Raw genomic sequence first — 12053 nt, 5'->3', positions numbered from 1 at the left:
CCCCACACTCCTGCCAAGATCACTTGCTCTCCTGGTCAGAGACTCCCTGCTGCCCTGCTTGACGAGGGGTCTGAGTACCACCCAGATCTCCGATCCACCAGCCGCCGTTTCCGTGACTTGGGGTTTGTCAGACTCCTGAGCCTTACTTCCTCACGGGTCCCTCTCAGGACTGACTGGGGGAGATAAGAAGGGAGTGCACGTCCGTCCCCTGACCGCGGCGAGATTCTCCACCCTGACCGCCCACCCCCGGCTCTTACAGCGGCTCTGACCCCCGGACAAGCTTTCTCCAGGCATTTGCCAACCTGAAGGGCTTTATGTTTCGGTTAAAACATGGAGGCTGCATGAATTTCAGCAACAACGCTCCCTTTCAGCAAAGAGTAGCAGAAGTTACCACCCAGCAACTTCGGGTAGCGTGTAAAGAAGGAATCCAGTGCCGGTAGAAATCACAAAGCTTTCTCTAGATTTTGCAGGCTGTACGCAGTCGACCCCCCTTTGCCCCAGGGGTGTCGATGCCAGAAGAACAGGGCGCTGAGGTCAAGACAGAATGAGGTCAGATGCCAGCTCCGGAACCTACGCCTGCACAGGACAGACGTGTCAGAGAGCTGGGTTCTAGCTCTGCCTTTACTGTGTGGTCCTGGGCAAGTTCCCTAACCTCTCTGAGCCTGGAGTCCCTCATCTCTAGAACAGAAGCAGCAAGAGTACCTGCCACGGGGGTTTACTGTGGCTGAAATAAACGCAAAGGGCTGGCCACAGTCCCTGGCACAGAGCTGGGGTCCATCAGTGGCCACCAGTGTGGTCGTTACCATATGGGCGGTGGGCCTTGGGCACGTGCCCTGAATCTCCTGGGCCCCAGATAACGCCTCTGGGAGATCAAGACGGTAAGGACCAGCTCTTCAGAGTGGTTCCGGGAGTCAGTGAGGAATAAACCACCCCTCAGGCCACCAGCAAGGTGTCAGCAAGGCTGTGTCCTGCTGAATCCACTCTGGCCCTTGCCAGCCTCTGGAGGCGCCCACGTTCTCGGGCCTGAGGCCCGTCCCCTCCCCCATCTCCACAGCCAGCGATGGCAGACGGGACCCTCCTGCCACATCTGACCCCCTCTTCCTGGTCTCCTCTCCCTCTGAGGTTCTCTGCTGACAAGGACTCACGTGACAGATCGGTCTGCCTGATGGCTGGGGATAACCTGTCATCTCAAGGTCACACGGCCACAGTCCCGAGCTGGTGCGCAGTCAGTGCTGGCTGAAGCTGGACGGGGTGGGGCTGAGGCCGCGATGTCCCTGACCACGTGCCACTCGCCATCAGAGTCTGAATCCAGACATCACCGCTTGGTGTTTCTAGAAATTTGGGCGCGGGCTAAACCCCCTCCTCTCTCCGAGCCCCAGTTTCTCCGTATGTAAAATGGGTACGGCAGAAGTACCCCCCCCCCCTCCCCTGCGAAAGGGCTGACATGAAGCCGAAAGGTAGGTCAGACAAGGTAACGCCCGGAATCAAGACAGTACGGGACCCTCCCGGGACAGCGGTACGACAGGATCTGTCAAGTATTTTGTGTGTCTCATCAGTCGTCCCAACAGCACTGAGAAGGACCGGCACTGCCCTCTAGTTACCCAGGTGGTTCAGAGAGGTCGGCCCAGGTCCAAGGCCGCACAGCCTGGGAGCAGCTTTCTCCTTTAAGCTCTGCCCAGGGGCCGTGTGGTTGACAAAGAGCTCAGCCAATGAAAGCCCCACCAGCAGGACCCACTAGAACAGCACCTGCCTTCCTCTTGCTGAGTCTGAAGTATAAAATGCCCTCTGGAAGGTGGAGAGGAGAGGCCTGGCCCCCAGGAGGGGTGCGGGGGGAGACCACGGTGGGGGGTGGGGGCGGGGGGGGGGGGGGTCCTCACCCATCTTCTGGCTTTTCTCAGCCACTGCGGCACACCAGGCTGGGCCACCCCAGCTTCCAGAACGAACCAGCTGCCTTGTGGTCGCTCTCCTCCCAGGCTCCCCTCCCATACTCATGCTCTGGCTCTCTGTCTCTCAATAATGAATAAATATTTAAAAAATTAAAAAAAAAAAGAGAGAGAGAGATAGCAAAGCTTTGACGTGATCCAGCCTTTCCCGTCTGCCATATTGCCTCCTGATGGCACCCCCCCCCCCCACCCCGGGGTTGGCCTCACTAGAAACCACCAGCACTCCGAGTCCCATTTTCGATGTAACGTTTGTTATTTTATTGGAAAAAGCTGGTATTAACATATTTATAATTTTATTCAACAGTCGGATAATCCGAGATACCGAATGAAACCAGAATGCACCCATGAGTTACAGAATCCAAAGTGATCAGGTCTGTCTACCTACCACACGTCCAACACCAACCAAGACTTCAGTCCTCAGAGTATTCGAGTAAAAACAAAAACCACCCAACAACTTCACAAGGACTAGGTGAATGCCCATACATTTAAGAAGAGCAGAAAATTTAAACAGAGGAAGCAGCCGAGTTTGTGACTATGTTACTGGCCCGTCTGTCTGCCGGGGCTAGTCCTGCCCCTCCCCCACAACACGTGTCGTTGTTCACAACCTGCTTTGGACATCACGATTTTCCAGGGATCTGAAGGCATGCTTTTCCTCTAGGATCTTTCTTCCTTTTCCTTTTTTGGTTTGCTATCCAAAGCTTCACACAGAAGTAAGGAACCAGGAACTGTATTAAGACCTCCTTTTGAATGCAGTGTAAGAGTGGTACTGTGTAGACGGGTAAGTGTGAAATCTACGCTCTGACAGTAAGTCCTCGCTGCAGTTCGAGTCTCCCCTCAGCATCCGAATCACAAAGGGAAGGGGATTGTGCCAAATATCCGTGTAATTGTGTAAGGCCCTCAGAGCTGGATTTTGGCTTCGACAAGATTTCTATACAATTTACCACATTCTTGAACCTCTTTACAAAGGGGGGAAAAGAGGAATCCAATCCAGTGATTGTTAATTTCAATTAGAATAGATATGTACATATAATACTGTCCAGGTCACCTGGATTTTACAGTGATATACAAACAAACATTCTTCATTCATGTTGATTTAAAAAAAAAAAAAAACAAAACAGGACCGATGGACCCATTTCCTTGTGTAAATATCATATGGCCAGAAGTGAATGCACATGCGTTTTGTGCTTTGATGCACAGAAAAGTACACCACTATCCACTGAGAAAAACCTCGGGTGGGTCTGTTTCCTGGGTTGGGTTACACCCTGTAAAAAAATGTTGGCTTCGGCCTCTGCACTCGGTTTCCTGAATCAGGACGCCCAGCCAGTGGTTCCCCGTCATCTGTCATTCCGTGCAGAGGACAAGTGGGCGGGGTGGGATGGGCGGAGCTGGTCTCCACGTCCATCGGGCAGGAGCAGGTGCTATGGAGACACGGGCCAGGTCGTTAAAGAAGATGTATCCTGAAAGGTCAAAACATGCAATCTCCTCGGAGGCAGCTCGGTGCACCTGAACGAGGGGCTGGGGTACAGATGGGGGCGCGGCGAGGTGCCCCACAGAGGGCGGGGGTCTGAAGTCACCACACAGAGCTTGGCACCACGGGGGCCTTCTCCATACTCCGTGCTGCAGCTCGGGTCTCCCCGGACCCTCGTCATGGCCCATCTGCTCTGTCCCGCTTCACAAGATGAAGATATGTTTCCAGAACCTTCCAGGCAAGAACGTTGCTTTAACACGAGCCGCCAGCGTGGTGGACTTGGGAAGGGCCCCGTGCGCGTGAAGACCGGCTCAGGATTCCTGACTCCACCACTCGGTCAGGACGTGCGTTGGACAAACTGGTTCATTCTCTCGGGGCCTCAGCGTCCTCCCGCGTCGAGTGGGGCTGATAAATTACTCACCTCTCATCCCTGGCATCTGGCACTCTGTGAGGGGCTGGTGTTTGTGGAGGAAGCGATGGGTCACGGACAGAGCCGCGTGAGCTCCCTCGAGGGGCCCAATGACCATGAAGCACGACAGGAAAGCCCCGCAGAGTGGGGACTGGATCCGTACGCGTGAAGGGCCGAACGCCGTGCCTGGCCCCCCCGCCGGCCCACGCTCAGCAAAGGCTGGGGCAACGGTGAGAACAGGCACACACACACACACGGGTGGCTTTCGCTGTCCCCTTTCCTGTCTGGGAACGCCAGACCTGGGGGACTGAAAGACATTGCAAGAACCTAAAAGTGGATCTCACACCTGTCTGTTCTCAGCACGAGTCCACGATCCAAAAAGCAAAGGGATGACCCTCAGCTCAGAGACCGTGGAAACTGCTCCGTCTGTAATCAAAAGAATCCTGGCTGGCTGGTTTGAGTCCGTCGTCTGGTCCCCAAAGCCCCGATGGGGGGGGCCCGTGAGGCCCCCGGGGTGCCTGCTGTCCCCTGCGAGTTGCTGCTGGAAGGAGTGAAAAGTGATCCTGGAAATGACAAAGTCCTAAGAGCGGGACAGGCGGCAGGCGGTTAATGAACGAAGCGCCTGATCCCCGAGGCGACGGTCACGTCCATGTTACGGTCTGTGGCTTCAGTGAACCCTCCTTCCTCCCGTTTTCAAACAGACGGCGGCCAGCGGCGGCGGCCCGGCCGGGGGACCGGGAGGGAGGGACGCGCTCCCAGCCGTGCCACCGGACGGCTGCGTCCCCGACGGGGCTCCGCACACACCTAGTGCATCTCAGAGTTCACCTTGTCCTGGAAGATGTACAGGTTGTTGGTGGCCGCGATGGCGATGATGTTCTCGGCCGGGTGCCAGGCCGTGTGCAGAATCTTCTTGGTGAAGTCCAGGCTGTCCACGCTGATGTCGTCCCGCCTGCGCTTGCCGCCCACGCACACGCGCCTGGGCTTGAGCACGGCCCGCGGCTTGCTGCTCTCCCTCGAGGCCTCCAGGGTCACGTCGCGTTTGGTGTTCCGGTCAAACATGCGGAAGAAGTTGTTGTAGGCCCCGGTCATGATGACGCTGGCGGGAGAAGGAGAGGCGTCAGGCGGGTTGGGGGAGGGCAGGGTACGGGGAAGAAACGTGCCACACCTCAAGTAACCACCCCGGGGGCTGCAGGACCTCGCTCCCTGGGGTGGGCCCCCCGCCCCGGTCCCACCTTCCCCTTGGGCTCTGGTCCTCCCCCACATCGCAGCTACCATCTGCCTGCAGAATCCAAGGCCGGGAGCTGAGACCCTTTTAAAAACAATTTTTTTTTTTTTTAATGTCTATTTTTGAGAGAGAGAGAGAGACAGAGCACGAGCGGGGGAAGGGCAGAGAGAGAAGGAGACAAAGAATCCGAAGCAGGCTCCAGGCTCTGAACTGTCAGCACAGAGCCCGATGTGGGGCTCGAACTCCCAAACCTTGAGATCATGACCTGAGCTGAAGTCAGACGCTTAACTGAGTGAGCCACCCAGGCGGCCCTAAGGCAGGGGAGGAGACCCCTTCATGCTCCGCCCCAGACATCCCCAGACATCGTAAAGAAACTTCTCCCGTACTTTCCCCTTTGTCCAGGAGAGGCCTGGCCAGACCTCCAGGCACCAGCAGAGGGAAGGCCCCTGAACTGACCCGACGCGCCCTTCACGGCAGGGACCCAGCACCTTCCTGTTCTGAGTAGTTGGGTGACTAAATGAACACACGTTGCACGCCGTTGATGTGCAGATGTTCACGGACTTTCCTGTCCTGCTAAAGGGAATCTGCCCCTTGTCCATCCACTCCTTCTCCCTCCCCCCTCCAAGGAGAAGGGGTGCCTGGGGCCTGGGAGAAAGGCCATGTGGTCTGTGTGGTAAGAGGACGGCAAGAAGGCCAGCGATCGGGGCCTGGGCCTACAGAGCGGGTTTTGGGGTCTGGCCCAGGAGAGTCTCTGGAGCAGCCAGGGGTGGGGGAGGGGGGCAAAATAAACGGGAGGAGGGAGGGGATTCTGGGAAACAAGGTCCCCTTCCACATCCTTCAGGGGAGGTGTGTACAGACTGGGATTCCTGTCTTCCCTTTGGAAGCTGAGCGTGTTTCTTGGGGCCTCACTGCTCTGAGACAGAGCCCCGCGGCCCCCCAGGTGAACAAGGGTTGTGCACACTTTCCACGTCTCCATTTCCCCAAGTCAGGGGGACAGTGCAGTGCAGGGGAGCAGGAAATGTTCAAGGTCGAGGTCCACCCGGACAGACCAGGAGAGGTTCTCTTATTAGGCACCTGGGCTGTGGGAGGTCAGATGCTCCTGGCATGGCTCAGGGGCCCGGGTGATGCTGAGTCACGGGCTGAACGTGACACATCTCCTGTAACGTGTCCCCTTCTCGTGGGAGAACGTGGGCTGGTAAACCGACACTAGGAGAGCGTAGCACCCGAGGCCCCAGCCTCAGCAACTCTATCCGAGACCGGGAAGCCCGCCTCCCGGGGCCTGCACGGAACGGACCAGCTGTGATTGTCACACAGTTACCTCGCCTGTGGGCCATCTCTCAAGGTCAGTCCCTTCTAGAAGGAGGGGCGGGGTCGTGCGGTGGGGAGGCCCCGCTGCCTCCCTGCCCCTCGGAGTTCTGATCCTCTCCAGGAAGGGCCTTGTAGTCTTGGGTCCTGGCAAGTCCGGGCCAAGAGTTCCTCTGAGGGAAGTACTTTGTGTTCCCACAGACAGCGGCTTCCGGGCCTCCCCTGCCCGCCCTGCACATGCGGTTCCCGGGGATGGCCTGCGCCCGTGAGGCGACGCTTCCCGCCAGAGCCCGCGACCTGCCGAGTTAGCATTTGGTGTCCCTCCCCCGAAGCCCAGACTGCTTTGTCCGACCTTGTGTTCAGAGATCAGTGGGTGGGCGCTTGGGGACAATGAGCATGGAAAACCTCCATAAAGCGGTTCTTCTGCCATGTTCCAGGGGTGTCCAGGCAGAGCCAGGCGGGGGTCACCTGGATCCCAACAGAGGGCAGAGGGTGCAGGCCAACCGGGTGACTGGAGACCAGCTCCACAAAGGAGCTATGCACAAATGTTCTGGAAGGTTCTAAGGGAACCACAGGGAAAGTGCCGTGCCCCCGGGACTGGAACATTTGGAGATTTTGTTACCATCCCCCAGGCCTGAGGGGTGAGAGGAGGAAAGGTGAGAGACACAGAGACAGAGTGGCAGAACTATGTGAAGGGGCTGGCTGACCGGGGCATAGTCCACTGAGAGGACAGGGAGGGAGGTGGGACAAACACCCTCTCCCTCCCTGCTTCCCTCCCAGTGTCCCCACTGGTGAAACCTGGTCAGAAGCCAGAGGGCATGCTGGCGTGTTGAGGCACCTGCTCCAATAACCGTGGGCAAGCTTCTGTGCTGCCTCTGTCTCCACCACTGGGTGGGGGCTCCTGGGGCGGGCCTGTCTTGCCTCAGAGTCCCAAGCCCTGGCTTGGCCTCATCGGGGGAGCGAATGCTGGCCCTCAGCAGCAGCCAGACTGAACCAGACCAAGCCAAGCCCCCTGGTGCCTGCAGAGAAGGCAGTGAATGCTCCGTAAATGGTAGGGAACCAAGGGCCAGAACCTTCTCTTATTCACCGCCAGACCTGCAAGTTCAGAAGGTACCTCCCCCCAGCAGGTGCTCTCTAAGCCGAATGAGTGAATGAGTGAATGAATGAATGAATTCGGCGGAAGGGTCACAACCCTTCACAACCACCCTCCCAAGTCCTAGAAATGCAGGAAGCGGCCTTGCCCAGCCACCCCTCTGCACTTGACCTGGGACACAGCCCAGTGGGCGGAGGGGCTTCTCTGCGGCTGTGGGGGCAGAGCCGTGGGGGTGGGCTTGGGGGAGGGGCGCAGTCGAGCAGTTCTGCTTCTCTGGAGGTTTGTCTAATCTCTGGAGGGGAGGGGAGGGGAGGGTGGGTGGAGAATCCCAAAGTATTCTCTGGCCCTATTCTCTTGTGTTCTACAACTCTGCCCCCCAAACCTTCATCCCTGTGAATAAATCGCTTTGTTGTTGAGACAAAGAAATGGCATGTCGCAGGTGCATGCTGGGAGAGGCCCTCTCGCTCCCACCTTCCAGAAGGAGGCCAGTCCAGCAGCCAAATGGCGTCCCTCTTAACCTGCAACACGGAACTGAGACCAGGCCGTGGGAAGGAAAGTGGGCAACAGAGTCAGAGACCCACAGTTGTTCTCGGGGAGGAAAGGCTCACTCCCTACATCAGGCCCCAGGGAGCCCACTGGAGTCCATCCAGGTGCCGGCGGCTCCCGGCAGCTCAGCCCGTGGAGCGTGTGTACGTGGCTGGAAGACAGAGCTGGGGGCCGGGAGCTGGGGGCCGGGTGACCTGCCGAGGCTGGGGGGACGTGAGGGGCCGCCGTGCGGCCCAGTGCCAGAGTCCCGAGGCCCGAGAGCAGGGGCGCTGCTGGGAACAGGGCTCGTGGCTACCTCTTATAATAATGAGCAGACACTCAGGGACAACGTGACCTGTTCACAGTCAGAGGCCCACGCGGCCGGGGAGGTGACAACTCCTGGGGAGTTTCTGCACCCCATCTCTTGCTTTCTAGAACAGGGTGGGACATTTGCTCTAAGGCTCCAGGCCGCCACGGTGGGTGGTATATGGGGCACCCCCAACCCCCGTGCCCGCCCCCGAGGGTGTACACGACCCGGCTCCTGTGCATCCTCTGGTCACCTGAAGGTAGGTGGCCTGACTTGAGCCTGTCCCCTCTACCTTCACCACCCACATCCCCCTCACCTCTGGCCCAGAGGGACGGCTGCGACGGCTCGCTCACTGGTCTTCCTGCTTCGGTCCCTAAGCCCCCCATCCCCCATGCTAGACTCTCCCACGACACCCACCCCAGGGAGGCCCAAGGACACTTTGACCTGAGACTTAACTCGCTAAGCTGTGGCCACATCAGTTGGTCTTTCTTTCTCCTGAGCTTTCGGCCATGCTGTTCCCTCTGCCCCAATGCCTTGCCACGCTCTGCGGGCAAATTCCTACCGCTTTCTTGACACTTGAGAGCACCTCGTCCAGGAGGCCACCCCCGGCCCCCTCCCCTGCAGGGCCCCCACCCTCTCTCCCCCTGCCCAGGGCCCCCCTCCGGGCTCTGCTTTAGTCCACGCAGTGTAAACCACAGAGTCCTCCTAGGCAGGCACTGCGTCCCATCTCTGCCGTGTTCCTGGTGCCCTGTGCCCTCGGGGACGCCAAGACCGGAATCTGAAGATCCCAGCCTGACACCTGCACAGACAGTTGGGGCACAGCTCTGCCACGTGCCCCGCAGAGGGGGATGCTCAGACCTCGGGGGTCACCGGCTGGGACGAACTCTCACCTCCCGGCCCGGGACAGCAGCCCATCAGGCCCGTCCGGCTCAGCAGACCGGGGGGGACCCGCCTGTGGCACTGCCAGACGCCCCCCCTTCACTCGCACGGCCGGTATCCATTGGTGTCAGGCGCTGGGTCCGGGGGAGGGCCCCCCCTGCCAGGAGCCCCCAGGACATGCACAGGCAGGAAGTGCCGCTGAGCCAGATGCCCATGGCCCCAAGCTTTACTTAGAAGGTGCTTCCTGCTTTCACTCCTTCCTCCGCCCTTCTTTACTCGTCACCCCCGTGCCCAGCCCTGGGACTCAGGTGACGCTGCTGAGGTGGCAGCAAGAGAGAAAAGATTCTCTCCCTCCCCCAGGGTGAGCAGCTGGGGCACCCCTGCCCTCGTCTGGCCTCACCCTGTGGCCCCCGCCCTGCACGGGGCTGCCCCTATTAGGCAGACATTCCCAGAGCCTGCGGAGAAGAGGGATCACCTGTAGGCCGCAGACCCACTGGGGAGGCTCATGAGACCCACACCAGCCTGCACTCGGCAGCCTGGGGCCAGGGCGCAGCTGTGGTCTCCAACACCCACGCTGGATGGGGACTCTGAGATCTCTGCAGGGCCAAGGGCTCCCCTCCTTGGGCCCAGAGCAGCTGCCAGGGAGCTCAGCCTGGGGTCAGGAACTGGGCGTGGCCGCGGCAGGCGCTGGGCCATCTGGGACACTGGCCTCCCCGTAAGAAGTGAGGACAGAGGCCTTTCTCCCCCCACCTGCTTTACTTGGGCCTCCAAGGCAAAGGAGCGCCCCAAGCCCAGGTATTGGGAGCAGGTGCTCGGGCTCGCCCACCTGGCTCCAAATTCTAGCTCTGCCCCTAACATCAATAAAATGGGGGTAATGAGGGACCCCAGCTTCTGGGGAGCATGGACCAGGAGTCTCAGTAAAACAGAGCAGTGCTGGGCCCGGGAACCCCCCCCCCCCCTTATGCTAGATGCCTTGATTCTAATCATGCTCCTGGCCTGAAGTCCCACCGGCTAAGCCTGAGGCAGGACACCCAAACTGAGGAAGCAAAAGGAAAGATTCTCAGGGAAAGGCCCTGCCAGAGGCCACACCCTCCCCTCCAGGCCAGCAAGGGCAGAGAAGAGGGGACACCAGCCCAGCTTTGCTCACTTAACCAGCGAGTGCGGTCACGCAACCGCCTGTCCTGATCCACCAGGGGAAGGGAGAGTGGGGTCACTAAAGTCATTGGCAACCCCGCCCAACTGCTAATCCTCCTCCCGTTAAGATGCAGAATCAGGCTGGCACGTGGGAGAGAGGGGGCCCCCTCCCGGCCTGCAAGGAGAAGGGTCCCTTTCATCTCAGGACAGCAGGTCCCAGCACCCTGCAAAGCACTCCAGGACAGAAAGGTCCACTGCTTGCATTCTTACATTCCAGAAGGTTCCCTTAGCAGAGGAAAGGGCAGCCCCTGCCCTGGATTGTGTCTAGGCACGTCGCTTCACCTCTGCTAGCCTCATTTTCCTCCTCTGCATGTGGGGATGCCGATCTGACCGCTCCCGTCCCCAGGGCTCTCTGCCCCCATCCGGCCAGCGGAGGGACTGCCAGGCACAGGGCTCCATGCACCCCCTGCTGGCTGATCATGGCTTGCAATAATCGTGTCCTTGCTGATTGGCTCCCAAAGTGAGCATGTAACCCAAACGAAGCCAATCAGACCCCACACCCTGGGAGGGTTGCGGACTGTGAGGTCAATGGCAGGGCAATCCTGCCAGCCACGGGGCGTTGCAGCAGAGCATGAGGCTAGTGTGTAAGGAGAAGCAGGGAGGCACAGAGATGAGGACAGGGAAAGAGATGGCCCCAAGGTACACCTGAGCCCTGGAGAAGCCTTGCCTGGAGCCTCTCAGAACAAGCTGAGGCTGGTCTGATTTCTGCAACAGGAAGACGCCCGGTTGACGCAAATCCCTTTCTCCTAGGCAGAACAGATCAAGGAGAGCTTCCTAGAGGCGGTGGCATTTGAGGTGGGTCTTGGAGGCTCGGAGGGGTTCTTTCCCCCCCCCCCCAAACATTCACCTATCTTGGAGAGAGTGCAAGCAGAGGAGGGGCAGAGAGGGGGAAAGAGGATGCTGTCGGCACAGGGCCCGACGCGGGGCTCGAACTCACGAACCGTGAGATCACGACCTGAGCTGAAATTGGAGGCTCAACCGAACTTCCATGGCCGATACTGACTCGTGGACTTTCAGCCTCGAAACAGCCCTGGAAGGTCACGGTTGATTAGAACCATGCTCCAGGGGACAGGTGGGCAGGCTCAGGAGGCTCGGGGGCTAATTGGAGCACACAACTGGAGGGTGGGGGAGCGTGCACCGGAACCCGAGGGTGTCCGGCCCTTCCCTCTACACCAGGCCGCTGCTCTTGCTGGCGTTGGGTACGAGGCCACCGTGAGGGCCATCAGACCCCAGCAGGTCTCTGCTGCCGTCTGGGCAACAGGGCACATGGGCTCCCCACGGATAGCAGAGGGATGGCTCAGCTGAGCCTGCAGAGTTCGCAGGGTGGTCTGGTCTGTACGAGCGGGGGTCCTGGAGGTCAGCGCTTCTTCTCCCCTTAGGCTCTGAGCTCCTGGGAGGCAGGGACCGTCCTCCACCCGCCACAACGGGCTCTGAGGAGGGCTCAGGATGAAGCGGAAGGAGGTGGCACACTCTTGCGCCCTCCAGAGTGTCATAGCCACTGACTAGACACCCCTGAGGTGCGGAGTGAGCCGCTTAGGATGGGCTGAGCCACGGTCACACCCCCCCCCAAGGGCACCCCATCCCACGTGGAAGGCAGAGGCAAGGAGAAAACACGCAAAGTGCCAAGACACAGGCGGAAAAGTCAGGAGGCTTGGGGCCAAGGTGGAGAGAGCCCTGAGGGCTTCCTGGAGGAGGTGGCCTTGAG

At 59.4% G+C, this 12053-nt stretch overlaps 1 protein-coding gene across 2 annotated transcripts in view; it reads right to left on the bottom strand.

Moving 5' to 3' along the window:
• Nucleotides 1-2177: 2177 nt before the first annotated feature.
• Nucleotides 2178-12053, bottom strand: part of PPP2R2C (protein phosphatase 2 regulatory subunit Bgamma) — a 138404-nt gene continuing 128528 nt past the window's right edge. For both annotated transcript variants that reach the window (XM_060655477.3, XM_060655476.3), the window contains exon 9: nt 2178-4916. In XM_060655477.3, coding sequence (XP_060511460.1) covers nt 4625-4916 — 292 coding nt within the window. In that variant the 3' untranslated portion in view covers nt 2178-4624. The remainder of the gene's footprint in view (nt 4917-12053) is intronic.

This window comes from Panthera onca, chromosome B1, assembly GCF_046562875.1.
Source record: "Panthera onca isolate mPanOnc1 chromosome B1, mPanOnc1 haplotype 2, whole genome shotgun sequence".
Lineage (NCBI taxonomy): Eukaryota > Metazoa > Chordata > Mammalia > Carnivora > Felidae > Panthera > Panthera onca.
This window is presented reverse-complemented; position numbering and strand designations above follow the sequence as displayed.